The sequence below is a fragment of the Arthrobotrys flagrans genome, assembly GCF_004000055.1.
Source record: "Arthrobotrys flagrans strain CBS H-5679 chromosome Unknown unitig_8, whole genome shotgun sequence".
NCBI classification, from domain to species: Eukaryota; Fungi; Ascomycota; class Orbiliomycetes; order Orbiliales; family Orbiliaceae; genus Arthrobotrys; species Arthrobotrys flagrans.
The window spans coordinates 5,193,991-5,212,959 of record NW_027137553.1 but is presented as its reverse complement, the minus strand read 5'-3'; the positions used below and the strand labels follow the sequence as shown (position 1 = coordinate 5,212,959).

Genomic DNA, 18,969 nt, shown 5'->3' with positions numbered 1-18,969 from the left:
TTAATATTTTCTATACAATGCAAGATAAAGTTAAAACGTAAATGTTTCATGATCAATCGACATATTGTTCGAGCTTTCCTTGCGCATGCATGTATCGGCGCCGCATCGGGCATATAGATAATTATAATGGCGAATTGAATTGATAGAAGTGATCAAAAGGTCAAGAAATCCCCCCTGCATTTGAAAAAACGGTAGATTGCCCCTTACATGCACGCATACACATACATCCACATTACATGTTGGCTTCGTACTTCTCGCGTGTCGACGGGACAGTTTGTTAGTGCCGTACTCATGCTCACGTAATCGATACTGACATAATAATGTTGCACAGCCTCCTTCTAGCTAGCTCCCAACGGTGTAATCAACCGACAGGTTCCGTCGAGTCGAGTCAACCTGCTGACACCCATCCAGTATCCCTAGCACATCCATCCATCGAGTAGACGACAGGCCGACATCTACCATCGAGTAGACGGCGGATGTATTCTAACTGATTAACCACAGAGGTTGTAACTCAATAGTCTCATGACTGGGGTGTAAATTGATTAGGTAATATAAGGGAATTAACGTTCGAAGCATCCCCCCACCGGAGGAATCACGTGGGTGTCATCAAGCGGCAGATTTTTCTTGAGGCGCAGTTTGAGGTTTAAAACTGTGTTGTCCGCGTGTTCGGCGGCCGGGACTCCTGGTGGACAAAGCGATATTAGCAAACTGCATCCCCCTCACTACAGAAACCGACTTCAACTTCCCTCCTCTGCCACAGTCGCTGACGTACTTTAATCAAACCCTTAAGACTATCTCCTTAGTTAGGTAATTCTTAGTACTTACTTAAACCAACTCTCCTCCTCTTCTTCCTCTCTTCCATCATCATCAACCTCAAACTTCAACTTCAACTCCAAGCTTCGCGGTTCTCTCAATAGAACTAAAGAAGGATTTGTGGTAATATTAAAAAGCTAAACACCGGCAGCCACAGGGTCCCAAGAACCGCCACTCGGATTTACCCTAATTCAGCCTAGCTAAAGCAGCTGTCTCCACCATCCCTTGCCGGCCTTCGTTCATTGGGCTGACCAGACTGGACTAGATTTAATTGATCCTCCTTCCCATTCGGATTACGCAAACTTCGGTTTTTGCGCTCTGTTGTTGATACCTTTACTCCCCCTGGATTCCCCTCTGTCTTTATGCTCCCACGCGACACTTCAAAGTCGCCAACTTAATTCCCTTCAAACAGCCATATTTCGTTCTTTTGGATCCGGTGATATCTTCTATTTCTTTTTACTTCCCAATCCAGCTCCATGACAAAACAGGACGACCACAAGGACGATGGTTCGGAATCTGGTGGTGACCAACAAGGGGTAAGTTTAAAATCTAAACATAACATAACACTCACCTCAATTCTCTCTGCACCGCACTGCACTACACAACGGGCGGACAGCCTTCATTTCAAGCTTTCCCTCTTAAAAGAAATTATATGCATTTAGTCTATAACATCTACACTGTTATACCCCGTTCAAATCCGTCAATTCCAGCCGTATCGTCCTGTTGGCTGCATACATGCCTAAACTTAACTTAACTTCATAAAAGTACTAACCAACTGCAATTTTGACCCTCCAAAGCAACCTGTCACCGCTAGAAATCCTGCCTGCGATCTGTGCCGTGAGAAAAAGGTAATATACAACTTCTCCTCTAATCAATTGCTGTTCCGTGCCCCGTATACGGCCACACTGCAGAGAAAACCTCAAGAAAACATGATTGACATGTCACCCGATATAGGTCCGGTGCGGTCGTGAGAAACCAGTATGCCGCAATTGCAAAACTTGGAAAGCTGCATGCACCTATTCCGAACGCCAGAAGCGAGAGAATGAGTCCACGCGCATGTATGTTACATTATATCCTGTTTCATTTCTGTGATAGACAGTGTCGGTTTCTAACAAAGGGTATAGCGCCCACCGTTTTGAGGAGGTCCACGAGCGCCTGGATCGATTGGAGTCCACCATGCAGCGGATCGCGGTTGCCCTCGAGTTATCCAATATGACTGCCCACCATAATCAACAGCAGCAATCTCAGGTCCAGGCCCTTCCTGCACAGCAATCGTCGCCCTTCGCAAGCCAGATGATGCATAGTCCAATGGCAACAATGCATCCGACCCCACCTGGGTTCCCCTCCCTGTTATCCCCGTCACCCTCTCGAGAAAGTTGTGGGACTACTACACCGAGTAGGATGCCGCCATCGTTTCTAAATACCGCTGGACCAACGACTTCGGCTTCGACCCCCAGGCACCAGCCAGGACAGGCAGGATCGCCTACTGGATCTGCCCCACCTAGAACCTTAGTTAAAGACCCAAAGGGGAACGTTCACTACCTCGGTGCATCGTCTATTTTATCCATATCTTCAGAAGCCGAAAGTTTAGCGGAGGCACGGCTTAGCGCGGCAGCAGCAGCACAAGCTGGGCCAGGTAGCATTCAGTCTAGCACAGCAGCTGGCGTTGTCGAAGCCATGAGTGCCTTACGGACGTTGAAGGGCCTTGACAGTAATATCGCCAATTTGCTCCCATACGACGGGTACATGGAGCTGAAGATGGGTGGCCGAGACTATATTGCTCCGAGCCGTGATGAAGCTATTCGTCTCATCGATAACTTCTTCACCAAGATCAATAAGTTCTTCCCACTGTTCAGATATGATAGTTTTATGAAGAATGTCAACAAAATGTATGAGAAGCCATCAGCGATGAGCGATAGAGGGTGGCTTGTGTGTTTCAACAACGTGCTACTCTTTAGTCTATACGGCATGGGCACCAACAAGAAGGAAGATATTCAGATTGCTCTTGTCGAAAAGTACTTTTTCAACAGTTGGGCCGCCTTTGACGATGTCAGCATTCTGTTGACTCCAAATTTGATCAATGTTCAAGCTCTGTTGACGCTCGCAATTGTCGCCCAAGAGATCTCCAAGCCAGGCCTGTGCTGGATGTTGCTATCTCAAGCGTGTCGATTGGCTCAGGCAATAGGTTTGCACAGACAATCTCACCCAGCCCAGAATTTCTCGGAGGAAGAGGCGGTCGAGCGACAACTAGTCTTCTGGACCCTTTATGTGATGGACAAGGCGCTTTCGCTTACCTTTGGGCGAAGTACTTGTCTTCCAGACTTCGATGTTGATGTCGACCTCCCGGACAATGTTACTGGCAACGTCCTTCTCACGCAGCATTTCTCTGGGTGGGTTTGGCTGGCAAAGATCCAAAGCCAAATTTACATGCGACTGTACTCTGCGTCGGCTTGTAAAGCTAGTGATGAGGATCGTCAACATGCCTCAAAGGAGCTTGAGCTTGAACTTCGAAACTGGTGGGCCCAAAATGGAGCCGGACTTCAACTGATTCCTTCCATTGGGCTGTTCGAGAAACAATATCTTGAGCTCGAAATTAAGTTCTCATTCCATAACAGTATGATTATGATTCACCGAGTCAACAAGGGCGGTGGCGAGTTGAGTGAGGCTATCTGCTTGGACTCTGCAAGAACCAGTGTGCAATTGATCAAGCAGACCCTCGAGGTCAATAACGACGCCGCCGATGGTAGCGTTCTTCTTTGGTAAGCAGACACTCCATTTCATTAAGTAACTACTGTCCTTGCTAACATTCACGAATAGGCTCTTCCAATACTTCCCATTCACCCCATTCTTTGTGCTTTTCTCCAACGTCATCCGCAACCCCGAGGAGAAATCCTCCCGTGATGATTTCCTCCTCATGCAACATGTCGTCTCCTACCTCGACCGCATGAAGGCTGCCAACGAGTCTGCCTCCAAGCTTCTAAGGATTGCAGAAACTTTCACCCAAATCGCTGCCGTTGTCCTTCGCAAATTCGAGAAGCCATCACATTCAGAATCTCGCAAGAGAAAGCACTCCGCTATCAACACTGACTCCAAATCTGAAGACGGGAAGCGACCAAATCCCAACTCCACTTCCCGCCCAGGTAGCGTAGGCAGCACCGACACACCCGTATACACAAACTCTGTCTCTCTTCCTGATTCCGAACTCCCAACAATGTTCCCACACGCGTTCAACTTCCTTCGTTGGCCCAACGTTGGGGGTACGCAGTCCACATCATCAGGCCGTCCGGGTTCTTCCCATGATAATGGTAAGGCCTCAGCGTCTTCAGCTGCGTCTCTCGGATCCGCCTCCACCGACCCATCAGGCCCACCACTGCAATTCGAAAGTGGCATGGCCGCCATGTTTGAGGGTGCTACTGCTGGATTCGACTTTGACCTCGAAGCGCTCATGGCTGAACCCGTGGACTTCCAGAGCCAAATGCAACAGGCACATAGACAGGGGCCTCTCGATTTCGACTGGTTCCAATGGGACCAGTACACCCAGGGCCTGACCGATAGCCCTGGTGTCAGCTTCGCAACATTGACGGGGATGAAATAATGATTGTGTGCGAGGACACCATACGGTCGTAACAAGAGATGGGTACGTATAAGACTACCGGAATAGCACTCACTACACTCAGGCGGCATTATTTGCGTAAGTATCATAGGTAAAAAAAATATCCCTCTGGGCATCTTCACTTCATGACACTCAAAAAAAAAAAAGAAAGAAAGAAAGAAAAAAGAAAAACGAAGGAAAGTCTTAACATCATATCCTTTATAATATCTCTTCAAAGCGGTGTCAAATGGGGACCTTTGTTTTCTGGAATTGGCGTTTACAAATTTGCTCTTTTCATTTTTGCCTCTCACGACCATATTTCTACGGTCGAATTCCCAGTTTCCCTCGTGCCTCATAGCTGAGAGGGAGAGGAATTATTCAGGGAGTATTGGGTATATAGACATATTTTGCTCTTCTTCTCCTTGTCCAAGCAAGCCACTGCTCGTTTTGATTTTTTCATGTGGATAGATTAGCGGTGAGATTTAGACGGCCTTACAGACCCCTCTCCCGCATATAATAATACCAACCCCACCAAGGAAATACCATAATGAATAATCTTGAATTCAACATCGCAATTCGCACCCATCTATTTGTACATAATACCAAAGCTCCTTAATACCAAAAAAGCGATACCACACCTCTATATATAAAAAAATCCCAAATCAAAATTTCAAAAGGAACAGAACGATTCCATGAATCCAATATCTATGCTACAAACTCCAACAAAGACTCCAAAGAAATTAACCAGTACTCATTCCATTGATACATACCCTTCAAATTTATATTTCAAACGCCATCATGAACCCCCACCCGAGTCACAAGAACAATAACAACGCCAATGGCCAAAGAAATAGAACAAGCAGGAACTACAATCTTAAGTCTCCTCAACCTCGCCTCCCTCTGCCTCTGACTATCAACAACAGCTGTATCAAGTTCCTTAAGCCACTGAGTAACCTGCTCAGTCTGTTCATGAAACTGTTGAAGCAATGGTGCTAGTGTATCTAACACTGTCATCCCGCTTCCGCCACCAGTTATAGAAGAGTTATTATCAACTGCTAGTAAGGAATTACTTAGGGCTTTTGATAATGTTGATATGACTGTTGCTTCGGAGGAAATTGATTCTCGAATCTTGTCGGTATCGTCTTTGAAGAGATTGATTGTGAATTGGGAGGTTTGGTGTTGGGTTTGTTGGGGGATGGAGGTGAGGGTCGAAGTTAGGTGGTGGAGGATGGCTTTGATGAGGTTATGGGCTAGTGGGGTGGGGGTTGAGAGGGAGCTAGTGGACATTAGGTGCTCTATGAAGGAAGTTCTTAGAGTCTTTGTCGATGTATTGCCATTGTTAGATTTGTTTCCGAGGTTTACCATTACGAGGACTAGTATGTCGATGTTAGATACTTAACTCATATGCTTATATTTGCAAAGAGAAGGGATACTGTCTTACCTGTCGCCGGTTCTGCCTCATTGATGCTATAATCCAAATGTATAGAACACCCTTCACAAGCCTCCTGCTGACTAATGGGTAGGTCCTTCCCATCTTCTTTCAACTTGTCTAGTGACTCTGACGAAGAGTATCTTCTCAAGAGTGGTATGTTCAAGAAAGAAACTTTAGACCCACCCTCCGATCCATATCGAACAAGTTGCCCACCAGAGCTGACCGCACTCGAACTCTCCGTCGTAGTGCTCGCAGTCCCCAACTGTAAATGCGCATCCCAAAACTGTGGCTCAACCCCCAATTTTGCTCCAAAAACGCCCATGATATCCGGTGTAATTTTGTCAAGCAGGAAAGCTCTGGAAATAACAGATACACCAGCATTGTTCTGGAGCATTAAGCCATCATTTCCACCATCCTGCTCCTCCTCTTCCTCCTGTTCGCAAAAGTAGTCCACAAGCATATCAACATCATCGATACCGATGAGATGTCGAGTACCGTCCCGACATACTTCAAGGATAGTTACAGCCGGATCATCCGTATAACTCTCGAGCTGATCATGCACACTACCCGCCAACCTCTCTTCATTGATTTTAAAAAATGCAGAGAGAGCATTCAACTGACTTTCGTAAGCCTGCGAAAGTGATTCGATGTATTGAAGATAATTCGATGCCTTATGTCTTAAATCCGCAGCTCTATCAGCTTCTTCTCTATCTATTCCTACCTCCGAAACAGGAAACGGAGCAGAGCCGGATCTAGACCCTTGCGGGCGGTCTTGAAACCTCAAGCTAGGTGAGCAAGGGTCTATAGAAGTAATCGATAGAACTGGGGAGTCGATGCTCCAGTCGCCTGTAGCCGAGACAGAGGATAGTGAAGACGCATAACTGTGTGAATCTGCGGCATAATGTTTATTGCCGCTGGTACCTTGAGGCGTACAAGGGATCGAAGACATTGTTTTAATTTGGGGTTTTCGTTGGATACTACGGATCCAGTCGAGTACCGCAAATGCAAGGGGATACGACAAGAATATATGGGATAGAAAGAAGAGCTCCGACAGACGGATTTAATGCACAAGCATCAATTGGAAAATATGAATTCTGTGATTAATATTGCAGGAAAGATGCACAAAAGAGTGGACTGTAGCCTGTTTGCTGAGGGGAAGGTGTCTTGATTCTTCTCGTGATTTAACATGTGACCTGCAAGATGATATTTATACTCGAATGCCATTGCAGCAGAGGAGCTTCATGACGAGGATTTCACCATAGACTTTTTCGACTCTCCAATAACATTTGTCGTGCTTGCTAGTTGAGAGGAACTGATTGCCCTTCAAATCCAACCTATCGCGTCAAATCTTCAAAGAATATGTCAGGCTTAGAATGCAGGCACCCGCAAGTGCATTGCATACCCGGCGCCAGGTGAAGCGAGAAACATCGAGGGTTCGAAACTCTCATCATCTTGAAGAAACCCATTATAGATTCATCAGTGTGCCTTCTCCTCGGCGGCTCTGAAGGGTTTTCTGGGGTAAATATAAACACCTTTTTAAAGGGGGGTCTTTTTTTTTTTTTTTTCAATTTTTGGTTGGCTGACGTTGCGTTCCGTCCAATGAGGTTATCGGATGGTTCTGGTTAGAAAAAAGTCGAGTTGGATGGACGAGCTTTGGAGAGTCTAATGGGTCAGCCCTACCACACCATCTTTTCACAGAGGATGTGTCGCCAAATTTAGATGAGATGAGCTTGGCGACTAGGAAGGCGCTTGCTTGCGATTTTTTCGCAATGCAAACGAATGTTATGGTTTTGACGATATTGCGAGTTCATCTCAGGAAATTAATTAATTGAACATGGTCTACATTTCGTACTTCTGAAGATGCCTATTTCAGTAACTTCTGATCTTGGAAAGTAACTTTTGTTGGGATGCCTTTGTGATAGATGGTTTCGCGTGCTTGGTCAAGGGGACGCTTGCATGGAGGTGCAGGCGCGCATCAGAGTGCATCCCAGTCGCGCACATGTCGAAGCAATGCAAAAAGGCGATAATTTTTTTTCCCCTCTTCCAATGGGTAGGTTAACTTCATGATCACCTACCATCATAGCTTGGGGGGAAAGAAAAGGACAAGGGGCCGGCAAGAAGCCGGGCGGTATTCCCGTCTATTCCTAAGATTGCCCCGTCTGTTTCCCCTCATTTCATGAGAAATGTACATCTCGTATTTTTCAGCTCGGTACTAAATGATACTTACGCCCCCAAGAGTTTTTTGAAGCAAGACATACAGTCTGTGCTGCGACGTATTAGCCTATTTTACCTAATTACGTGTAACTGACAGCTGACAGCTCTGCCCAAGAACTTCTTGTGCTTGTCAATTGCACAAAATTTTATTTTTTGAAGTTCAGTTGCTTGTATTTGTGAATGATCCAGATTTCCATTTTCCCCGCGAAGAACCCTACTGTACATATATGTTTTTTTTTTTTGTCCCCTTTGGTGATTCTGGACCCCGTCGATGGATAATAAAATGGTTTCGCACTTTTGAGTTCAGAGATATATGCACGGCAAGTGAAAGCGAGTCGAAGACAATGAAGCAAGGTTGGGGGAAAGACATAAAAAAAAATGAAGCCCTTGTCAAAAGATCCAAAACCCTTGTTGTGGAATAATTCGATAGAGTAAAGATGTTGATACGATAGAAGTTAACAGAGGATACGGAAAGTTTTTGATAGCGTGTGGGGTAGAAACAGAGAATGCCATTTTTGGGGGAACCGTCAAGCGCCTAACACCATGAGATAGAACAAGAATGTTATGCTAGTGTTTTTTTCTGCTCTTGTCGCAGTCTAATGCTATGACTAAAGAAAGCAGATGATGATTAATAATGCATAGGAATAAAGTTTGACGGCCAGCCTTAAACGCCAGTTTTCAGAGATGAAGAGCGAAGACCCCGTAACATGAATGAAAGAATTCAAAGGCATAGGCTCAACGCCAGACTTTTAGTTTTCCAGGGGAAAAGGACGAGAAAACAAGGCAAATAACGAAATAAGAGGCGAGGGATGAATGAGGGAATATTGAAGCCGGTATTAAGCCTCGTCTTCGAAGTCTGTCGATAAAGCTACTGGTTTCTAAACCAGTTATGGAGGTCGAGGAGTAGATTTGGTTGTTTATCAAAGATGAGGAGATTGAGTAAGTTGGTGGTTTTGTGGTTGATTTGAATAAGAAATTCAGGCGATAGTTAATAGAGAGTAAAGAAAAGAAAAGGAAAAAAGGGGGGAAAAAAAAAATAATAATAATAATAAAAGGGGCACCTTTCCTTCTAGTCGTTTTTATCGTTCAGAGATGCAAAAAAGTCGAGTGGGAGCTTCGTTTACTTCAGGTAACGGAAATTACCCAAGAGCCCAAGTCCATAGCTTGACAATAAGCCAAAGCTAACCCCAACGACGAGCGCAATGCACTACAATGCGCTAGGTTGGAATTTCTCGTCCAAGTTGCCATTTTCAACATCGAACCCATCGATACGGTTGTAAGCAAAGGGCTCTTCCTCTTTGTCCTCATCGTCATCAACACCTTCACGGCTTCCCCAAGCAGTCTAAAAGCAACAAGGTTAATTATTTGAATTCCACTTGATCTGAGGAGTGAGATCTAGGCTTACCTCATTAAGAGTGAATAGGGCGTAGTATTTGATGAAACCATGACAGTAGCCAAAGATGATCGAAGCCGGGAGATAGCGGATATCGGACGGGTAGCGCCAAAAATGTGGTAACAACTTGACGACCTTAGTGCAGAGAAGCCAAATGAGCTGTGCAGTGATGCAGCGCCATCGAAAAACTTCGTCGTACGCTGTGGCCTTCCACAGAAGATATACAAGACCGGAATCAGATATCAAGGCGGGTGGGTTGAAAGTGGCCATGTGAAGAGCGTAAGAGCACCATGGTTGACGGCTGTATCAAATTCGGGCTGTTAGTAAAATTAAATAAGAGTAGCCAAATTATTTACTTACGTCCAGATATCCTTTTCTTTGAACATGCTTGTATAGTTGCTACGCCAATTGCTACGCGCCCATCGGAGACATTGCTTCAAGAACTTCCTGTCGTCGGAGAGAGTAGTGCGAAGTTCACATTCGTCGTGACATTGTTCATAGGAATCCCAGCCGTGGCTAACGATCCATCGCGTGAGGAAATTGTCATCATCGGTATTCAATCTGAATTTTCCACGCCACAATTCATTGGTGAAGCCGTCCATGAACGCTTTGTCCTGGAGAATCTTGGTACGGTAGGCAACTGTGCGTCCGCTGAGACACGAAACACCACCATCCATATGAGTTGTTGCGGAAAACTCGAAGTTTCGTCGCTCCAAGTAGAAGGCGCCAAGAATTGTCCAAAAAGTGCGGTTTCCTGTACGCTTGAGCCGCTGACTAGTTCCAACGCCGCCAATTTTAGGGTTTTCAAAGGGCGCTAAGATCCATGGCAAGAAGGTTGAGGGCCAAAGAACGTCATCATCGGCGAAGATGAGAATTGGAGTCTTGACTTCCGGGATAGCCTTGACCATTTGCTTGCGTTTGTTTGCCTTCCTAATAGCAAAAACACGGATGCGGTCTGGACAAATATTGGAAGCTACATCCTCGAGGCGTTGCTGAAGTTTTTTGACTGTGACAATGATAATTTCTTTGACCCCAGTCTCCAAGCAGCGCCTCAGAGTTTCCTCAAATTCTGGCCCTTCACCGTCGATGGTTGGGATGACGAGAGTGGCATCCTTTCCTTCGTACTTGGGGTTCTCGGATGGGAGAATTGGTCGGAAGGTCCATGAGGAGATACAATTCACGATCAAGCGAACATATCGGTATAGCCTGTATAACAACCCAACAAATCGCCGGATATGGTTAGTCAAAATGCTCGACCGCCGTTTATCATGTTCTAGGGTTTTGATCACTGCAATCTAAGGGCTAAATCGAATAAAATGGCATGGGAGATTGATGTCTATGCCGCTGAAGGCTTATCGGGTCGGCTTTCGCCCTCCCCACTACCCTTAACAAGCTTGGAAAGCCCGACGGCTTCGGCGTGGGATCCCATAAGTCATCGAATTATGTACTCCACGGAATCCCAGCCTTCAAACCCCCGTACACACGCATGCCAAACATTCCGTCCGAGACGAAATGCATGCGACGGTGTTGCTCAGGTTTGAGAACCTGCAAATGTGGGCCGCTGGTTCGCCTGCCTGCTCAACTTGCATTTCCTGGCCCAGAGTTCGAAGGCAGAGCAATGGGAGATCCCTGGATGCTGCCGCTTTGAAATCAAATGGATAAAAAAAGAGGCCAGCCATATGCATATGCAAACTCCTTTCTTGCTTGGATGAATTTTCTTCAGAGCGAGACAAAAAAAAAAAATCATCTCATGCATGTCGGTCTGGCTGGGGGAGGCGTTCCAGGCATATCTCTTTGCAAGGAAGAACCTCCGTTGATCGGGCGTTCGAGCTCTAAGCTGGAAGCTCGGGTAAAAATAATGCAAAGGCGGAGATACAATGAAAACACAACTCCTCATTGTGTTCGCCGCGATGGGGAAGCATTTGGGGAAGGGAGAAATGTGACCGATGCGACCTGACAGGTTCCAAGGCATTTGCAAGCCCTCGAGCGGAAAGAGTAGCAATACCCGTTGCCCGATCCAAGGAGAGTAAGCTCAGGCAGTGAACATCCAGCTAGCAAGTTTGTCCTGCGCCTCGTGGTGGGAAACTCCGCGAGATCAATGACATGACAATGATTCCCAGAAAGAGCCCTCTTTCCATTCAGGAGCGAAGAAGTTCGGAGTCATGCGCAGGTTTCAAATGGCCAGAGCCCAGAGCCATTACCAAAGCTTGAAGAGAAGGGCAACAAGGCAGCAAGCTGATGGTTGAAAGATTTGATATCGATATTATACGGAGGACTATAAAGTGGGGAGAACAAGGGTCAGGGACTTACCACAACACGACAAACAAGTAGAGGAGGGTTAGCTCCATCATTGTGAATTTGGTTCAGGACCCCTGTCGCGAGTCAACCTTTTGTGGACGGTGATTGGAGGAGAAGGGTGGCTGATTGGTTCGAGGAGAACACTAGAAAAGTAGCAGGCGTTCTTTTTGTTCAACGGCAACGAGCCGCTCTGAGACAATGGATTTCGATTGCGCAACCTTAACTCTGTTAATGAAGAATTGCTCTCTTCGACTTTCCGGATGCGAAGGTGTTGAAAAAAGGGAGAAGAACGATCCTTGGTGCTCTTTTATCTGTCGTGTGAGCTTCTCGATATCGAGGCGGAAGGCGGAATGCTGTTGCTGGTCGAGTTCTGAATTTTGACTGGCTAGCTCACGTTTCCGAACGTTCTGTTACGCGACAGGTCAGAAGACTAGTTCACAGGGAAGAAAGCTTTCGTTTCCAGCAAGTCGGCTGAAGGTCTCTGTGAGAGTTTAAGGTTGACGGTTTGGATGTGATACGTGATGTCGAGGTTTGGTTGAAATATCACAATGGTAGGTTGTGAAAAGGTTGAGGAAAAGTCGTTGCAAGAAAAAGTAAAGTTGCTTCTGAGGATTGTCTAGAGGTGGGTGCTTTTAGAATAGAGCAATTGGCATTGCTGAGCTCGAGGATAGTAGATGCTGTGATATATTCTCAAGACGCCGTCTATCCACAATATTTTCTGGGCCAAACTATTGCTATTAGCTCAACAATGGAATAGATATTGTCTATGGGAATTTTCTCCGATTATTTCCAGCGAGCTTTTTATCAAGGTTGATATCGAGATCGTGAAATTGGAGGATTGTTGTAGTTGGATTGCGGTTGAGTTTGAGGTTGAAGTGCTCTAAAGCTGTGGTGGTATATTGCGATATATATTAGGAGATATATGCTCACACCACTAAAGGACGATATTTCGAATCTGGCCGAATCAGCGGAATTAAATTGCAACGCTTGCCTAAGTTCGAATCGTTGACGTAGACGAATTAACCATAGAGGGAAAAAATAGTTTCCAATTGAAGATGTGGCGATATGATTTTTCAATTGTGGTGATATCTGTCGGATGCCGATAATTGGGTTCGGAGCCTCAAATAAATGCACAGAATACGTGATTTAGGCACAGAAACTCAAGAATCTTTTAAAATGGAACGTATGCGTGCAGCAAAGCAATTTCGTAAAAAACAAAGCTAACAATCAATGTCGTTCGTAGACAAAACCAACTGTAGTCATAACAAGGGTAGAAAATAAGAATTAAGGAATTATGTTTTGGCAAGCTCGTCTAGCAAAATCACACGCTCGTCAAAGCTATATTGGCGACTTTAGCTCATTAGCGTCTAGAAATAGCCGTTAAATCGATGTAAAATAAACGATACGGAAAGGGGGATAATATATAAAAGAATTCGACCCAGGGCGGTATAGTAGCAGAGCTAAAAAGCAGAACGACGAGACAAAAGGTAAACGGCGGACGAGCTTGACGAAAAATGGCGAGGCAGAGGGCTGATTAAGAAAGTTTCTGGTGCATGCAGAATGCGACGGAGGCAAATTTATTGTAATCGAATTATACTATCGAAACTTTGCCAGGTCGAGGTCGGTGTCTCAAGCCCCAAGGTCCAGCTTTGCCAATGATTTCGGCTTTGAGATGAAGCTACCAATTCTAACTCTGGTGTTGCTCCTGCTTGGGCTCTTGAATTTGCCTTTCTGTCTACTCGTCCACACAAAACTGCATATCAGAAACGAACGTCCTAACAAAAAACATAAGAAGGAGAGGAGGCTTTGTAGTAGATATAAAAAGTATATAAAAGGAACACCGAGATGTTGGGGGCAAACGGGGCATAATATATATCCATGTTCCCGTCGTCCAGTCCATTTCCTTTTTATTAGAAGACGTGGAGGTCGAGGTCGGACTGTTGCGGTAAGCTTTGTCAGGCGGGAAGGACAATTTCAGTAGGCCAAATCCCGTCAGATTATGACCAGCGCGAATCTACTATCCGCACCCAAGCTAAATTAAATTAGTTCTACAAAGGAAACAGGCAGGACCGGATACAATCCAGGTTTACAGGTAGCTAGTACGTTCAGAGGACCCTACTCTAGTCTTAGTTAGAGGTCGTAAGCAATTGGTCTGAGCATCAACATGCTACCAATTGACCATTCTGTAACATTTTTATTTTTGCGTGCATCGCAAACCTTGCTAGTCCAGCTAATTAGAGCCAGCAGGCAAAGACCACTACATGGAAGGAAGGACCCCTAGACCAAAAAAGAAATTTTCAAAAATAAGAAATATCCAAGAAGAAGAAAGCAAACGGGAGAAAGGCGACAGATAGACAGCCTGGGGTCGATAGCGACAGGGACTCTTCTCCCGAGCTAATGTAGTTCGTCAGTCAAATGGCATTTTAGTTTGAGGCATTTCACAAACGAAGGGGAAAACTTCAAAAAGAAAAAGAAGAAAATACGGTATGCTCAATCGAGGGTACTATTAAGCCGAGTTAGTCTCGCGCATAAACCAGCCTATGGTCGTTTGCCTGACCATAGTTATTGTTCTGTATCTGTATGTAAGGTCAAGGCGGATTTCCGTTGCGTGGGGAAAGCTACACCATATGCATATGCTTCCTTTTTTAATCAATCTTTGGACGGTTGTCAGGAGTGCTTTCTTTAGAGGGTATATAATTTATTTTTCATTTTTTCACTTTCAGTTTTCAGCTTTTTTTTTTTTTTTTTTTTTTGTTTGCCCGACTCACTTTCATAACCCTTCCAGAACATTTGTATCTTCGAATATCCCCAGCCTTGACATTGCAACTAACAGCGAGATGCGTCGGTTATTATTCAAACCCACAAGGTTGAAAGCCGTGGGTCGGATGACACCACAAAACTAACCTTTTGTGGTTCTCTTGCCCGTTCAAAACCTCAAAGAGCCTGCCTAACACAGACACACAAACCAGCAATACAAAATTCAGGGCTGTGATCTCATTAAAGCACCTGTCTAGTAGGCAATCTCATTGGGATCCTTTTTGCTCTTTTAGGGAATTTATTCATGAAACCGAATTTTTTAATTGAAGAAAATATTCTCGATGCAAAAAAAATCGGAGTATTGACGCGAGTTCGGGATTCCCTTCATTAATTAAATTCATAGTTCAAGGTAACTCACCTTCAAGGCTTAGAGCCAACCGAGGACAGTATCCTAGAACTGTCGGCCCCAATCAAGGGAACATTCCCCTCTATGGCTATAAGATTTGAGCATCGCGCCGTGTCGCGATTTTATTCAAGTCATCCCACTCGACACAATAATTGTACACCCATGGCCACACTTATTATGCTAGCTAGCCTATCAAATGGTTGAGGTTACTTAGGGGATCATGAGAACGATAGACAGGTTGGTTGCAGATGACCATTGTTTCACTCGATTCTCGAAAATGTGGAACAAACATCCACAAACCCAAGGTAGACTTCGCGTCCTCCATTTCCCTTCGCGCCGTCACTATATTTAATTTATCACCATCTATTGAAGATGGTAGCAATTAGAACGGATAAATTGAGGGTTTCCAGAGACAGAGACATCAATCAAGTGGCTAGATAATTGATTTGGGCCAATTAGTTCAACATTGCAACATCCGCAGGATTCGTCAGTTTGGCTGCTTGTATAAGATATAAACGCCGCCTACGCGATACGAATGATAAACCACTGTAGAAACTTCGTTGTCCGATTCTGCTTTTCAATCTAGATAAATGTATAACATCGCCAATATCGTTTGAGTTTTGATAGTAAACGGTCGATGTGGGAACCACTATACGTCTTAAGGCTGTGCCAGTTACGTAATGACGACACCCTTCCGCTTAATTGCGTGTGATGCAGGTCATCGATTTTACTTTTCAGGGTCCAGACCTGACGATCAACGTGATCTGGTGTCTTGTATAGAATATGGGTAGCATCGGATATACTGGTATTTCAGGTAATATAATTCTGCTCGGGACATCATAGTTCATATGATATCGTCGACTAAAGTGAGAAAAAAAAAAAAAAAAAAACTTAAGCGGAGCACATTGGGCGCCTGGCATCGATGCCCGTCTCTTAAGACCTTACTGCTAGGATATCTTTTCGTCCTCCATTGCTCACCGATAATTTGCCGCGCTGTGGAGCCACTTCAGCCCGTCTTGAAGAGGCCTTTCCGATCATGCTGTCAAAAAAAAGGGAAGGAACGAAGGAAAAAGCAAGGCCAGAGGTGTGGTGGGGAAGAAACATGGATCTGGGGATTTTTCTTGGATCGATGAGCAGCTAGCCTAGCTCGACTCCGCTTTACATGTACGATTGGGCAGCTCCTTCGCGCCCCAAGTCGCACACGATGAGATCGACTTGACAATTTCGATGAAGAAAGTAAGTCGTATCAAAGTATCAAAGTAGGCATATACGGTATATTTCTACTACGTACATGAGGAAACTTGAAACCTCAACCTCCGCCGCCGTTTGTGCAAGCTTTCGCAAATGATGAAGTCCCAACCACATCACAAGGCCAGTCGAGCTATTAGAAGACCGATAATGCTCCCTGGTAGGGTTCTTAGCTTCGTGCCATAATTTAAGCTTAGCAGGGCAATCCGAACACCTTTAGCAGGTGCAATCTTTGTTTTATTGTAAACCAGAGGGACCCAGGGTCCGACCCGTAGAAGTTCTTAAGCATCAAAACCCTTTGGCTGTGAATATAATGTCTGATAAGGACTAAGTGACTACCGTATGTGCAAATGGCTTACGATGATTTCCTCGTCGAAGATTCTCCAATCTGCATTTTGTTGAGTGGCGGGCCAAGATGCACTGCAGGTCATCTGTAAAAACTCGCTTCGATGCAACTCCCCAGTTCCGAATTACACAACCCCACTAGCCTGATATAAGACTGTACCACAGCGGATATGGGGTTCGAATTTGGGTTCGACAGGCTCCGCTTTTTACTGTACGTAACAGCAAGAGTGGATACCGAGCTCGCGCGGGAGAGTTTTGCGAAGCATTAAAGTATCAGTATGACACTATCCGTTCGCCGACGAAGTTGGGAAATAGCGCTGGCTGGATCCCCTGGTCCTTATCATCCAGTCAGCCGTACTAAACCTATTCCCACTCACCGCCTCTGGAAATTCTGAGCGGGGAAATATTAGCATTTACTCCCAAAGGCACAACATAATCCATCGATATGGGAGAATCTTCGGTGCATCTCCACAGTACAGATGAACGCTTTCTTGACTGGCCTTAGTTTCCAGTTTTCAGAATTTCCTTGTCATGGGTCTTTCTGTTTCTCAAAATCCCTTCCACAGCCTCCCATTACTAACCGGTATAGGACGTCGGGAAACCTACGACATCTTTTAGTGTGGAACTCTAAACTTAGTGGAACCCAAGGCTTGAAATCCTTCGCATAGTCGAAGAGAACCAGGCATCTGAAGAGAACCCCCAACCAGGGAAATACCTCACTTTCTAAATCCAGACTTCGGTCAACATAAAAAATGATACAAATCCTGGTATGCAGATGTAAGTCTCACAAGGAACAAACAACATGGCCTTTCAACTACCTCATTTTTACCTAAAACTACGACACAAGATTAAAATATGCTGGTAGCGAGCTGGTTCTGGGGGTCGCAGGTTTGCGATTGTAGGTACCTGACTTTCAGATGCAGATGTAATGCACACCCCGCATAAAAACGACTGAATTCTCTACCAGAAAAAACTTGTCACAAATATACACGGCTCCATGAACCGAACGACGGCCAAGAAATACCAAAAGATGGTTAGTAGGGCCACGGCAATCAACTATCAGGGTATGACCAACCTGAAATATGGGGTAAACAGGCAAAGCCCTGTCGCACAGACCTAACGCTATATTTGCTTTTCGCTCCTTAGCTGGCTGTCGCGCGAACCAAGCGGATGCCAGAAGAATTGCGCAAGATATACGAGTCTATGGAGCCAGCGTCGCGAACACGGGAATTGACTTAACTGGCGATGCCGTTGGATTTCCAAGGTCTAAATTCCATGTCTGTCTAGATTCGAGTGTCTACGTTGAAAAAAAGATATAACCAAGTATATGGAAACACGTTCACGCGCGGTTCGGTTCACGGGGAAGCGGAATGCCTGTTTTATTGGTGGCTGGTTGCTTCCGACGCTCAAAAAGGTCTTCGGAATAGGTGATTTTCATTCCTTAGAGTTTGACTGGCTCCCACAATACGTGTACATTGTAGGTTTCTCACTGCGGGACATCTCTGAGGTGATGTACCCGAGCCGAGATGTATCCACAGATATGGAGTTGGTCCCATTCGGGCGGAAGCCTGAGGCGAGCAGATACTGGGGTTTCACGTTTGTGGGGAGTTTGCATAAAGCTCAATATGCAGGCCTGATTCTAAAATTATATTCATGAGAGAAAATTAGTAGGTAAGAGGTTACCTATTCGAAGAAAAAAAAAGCACATGTGTGGAGTTCAATCGATCCCAATACGTGTTTGTGCATACCAGTATTTTGCGGATACTTTATGATAATACCGCAAAGTAATTTGGGGAACTTTAGTCACATTTTGAGGGTCCGCATCGAAAGACGGTCACTGGGTTTGTCACAGGTAGTCCTCAATTTCAATGGGTAGAGCCCCGAAAGCAAATTCCTTGACATTGGGGGTTTGTCGAAACGTGGTCTTTTTGGGTATCAAGCCACACTTTCGGGTCTGTTAACTTATCGAGGGTGGCTAATAACTTAACGGCCGTGCTTGAAGATTACACTGCCTAGATCAAGGACTTGCGGTTGCTCATGAATATGGCTAATCCCTCCCGGCCTTACATTCAACAGCGGGTAGCAGGCGGTTAGGTACGCGCAAAGATCCCGCCCGTCGTGGAGTCTTGGCCAAGCCCGACGTGGTACACACGATAGCCTCTATCAACCTCCCACGTCGACCTTATCGCAACGCATACATCTTTGATTCTATTACGCTCTGAAGCTCTCCACGTCGAAAGTCCGTTGTCGGACGCAATGCGAGCTTCCAGGCAGTCAAATCGTCTGTTTTAGAATAATATATTGAAAAGGTATAATCGAGAGTGGGAGCTCTCTATAGGAGAGGTCCTTCTGTAATTATGCAGCTTAATCGCAAGGTGCTCGTGCTTCATCATGGTTCGAGGACCGGACGAGCTCACCATTCATGTACGTTGATAACAAATCTCTTTCCTTCAATATCCTAGGGCTATAGC

The 18,969-nt window shown here is 45.3% G+C and overlaps 3 protein-coding genes across 3 annotated transcripts; 1 reads left to right on the top strand and 2 right to left on the bottom strand.

The window, feature by feature from the left end:
* Window positions 1-1,289: 1,289 nt before the first annotated feature.
* On the top strand, window positions 1,290-4,408 carry DFL_007987 (uncharacterized protein; the record flags this gene model as incomplete). Its single annotated transcript, XM_067637652.1, has 5 exons — window positions 1,290-1,349; window positions 1,611-1,661; window positions 1,768-1,871; window positions 1,938-3,572; window positions 3,631-4,408. The coding sequence occupies 5 exons, from the start codon at window positions 1,290-1,292 to the stop codon at window positions 4,406-4,408; spliced, it is 2,628 nt and encodes an 875-aa protein (XP_067489148.1).
* Window positions 4,409-5,191: 783 nt separating this feature from the next.
* DFL_007986 (uncharacterized protein) lies at window positions 5,192-6,786 on the bottom strand (the record flags this gene model as incomplete). Its single annotated transcript, XM_067637651.1, has 2 exons — window positions 5,192-5,778; window positions 5,847-6,786. 2 exons carry the CDS (start codon window positions 6,784-6,786, stop codon window positions 5,192-5,194), a joined length of 1,527 nt encoding a protein of 508 aa, XP_067489147.1.
* A 2,472-nt stretch (window positions 6,787-9,258) lies between these two features.
* DFL_007985 (uncharacterized protein) lies at window positions 9,259-11,795 on the bottom strand (the record flags this gene model as incomplete). Its single annotated transcript, XM_067637650.1, has 4 exons — window positions 9,259-9,393; window positions 9,457-9,745; window positions 9,805-10,650; window positions 11,755-11,795. The coding sequence occupies 4 exons, from the start codon at window positions 11,793-11,795 to the stop codon at window positions 9,259-9,261; spliced, it is 1,311 nt and encodes a 436-aa protein (XP_067489146.1).
* Between the last annotated feature and the right edge of the window lie 7,174 nt (window positions 11,796-18,969).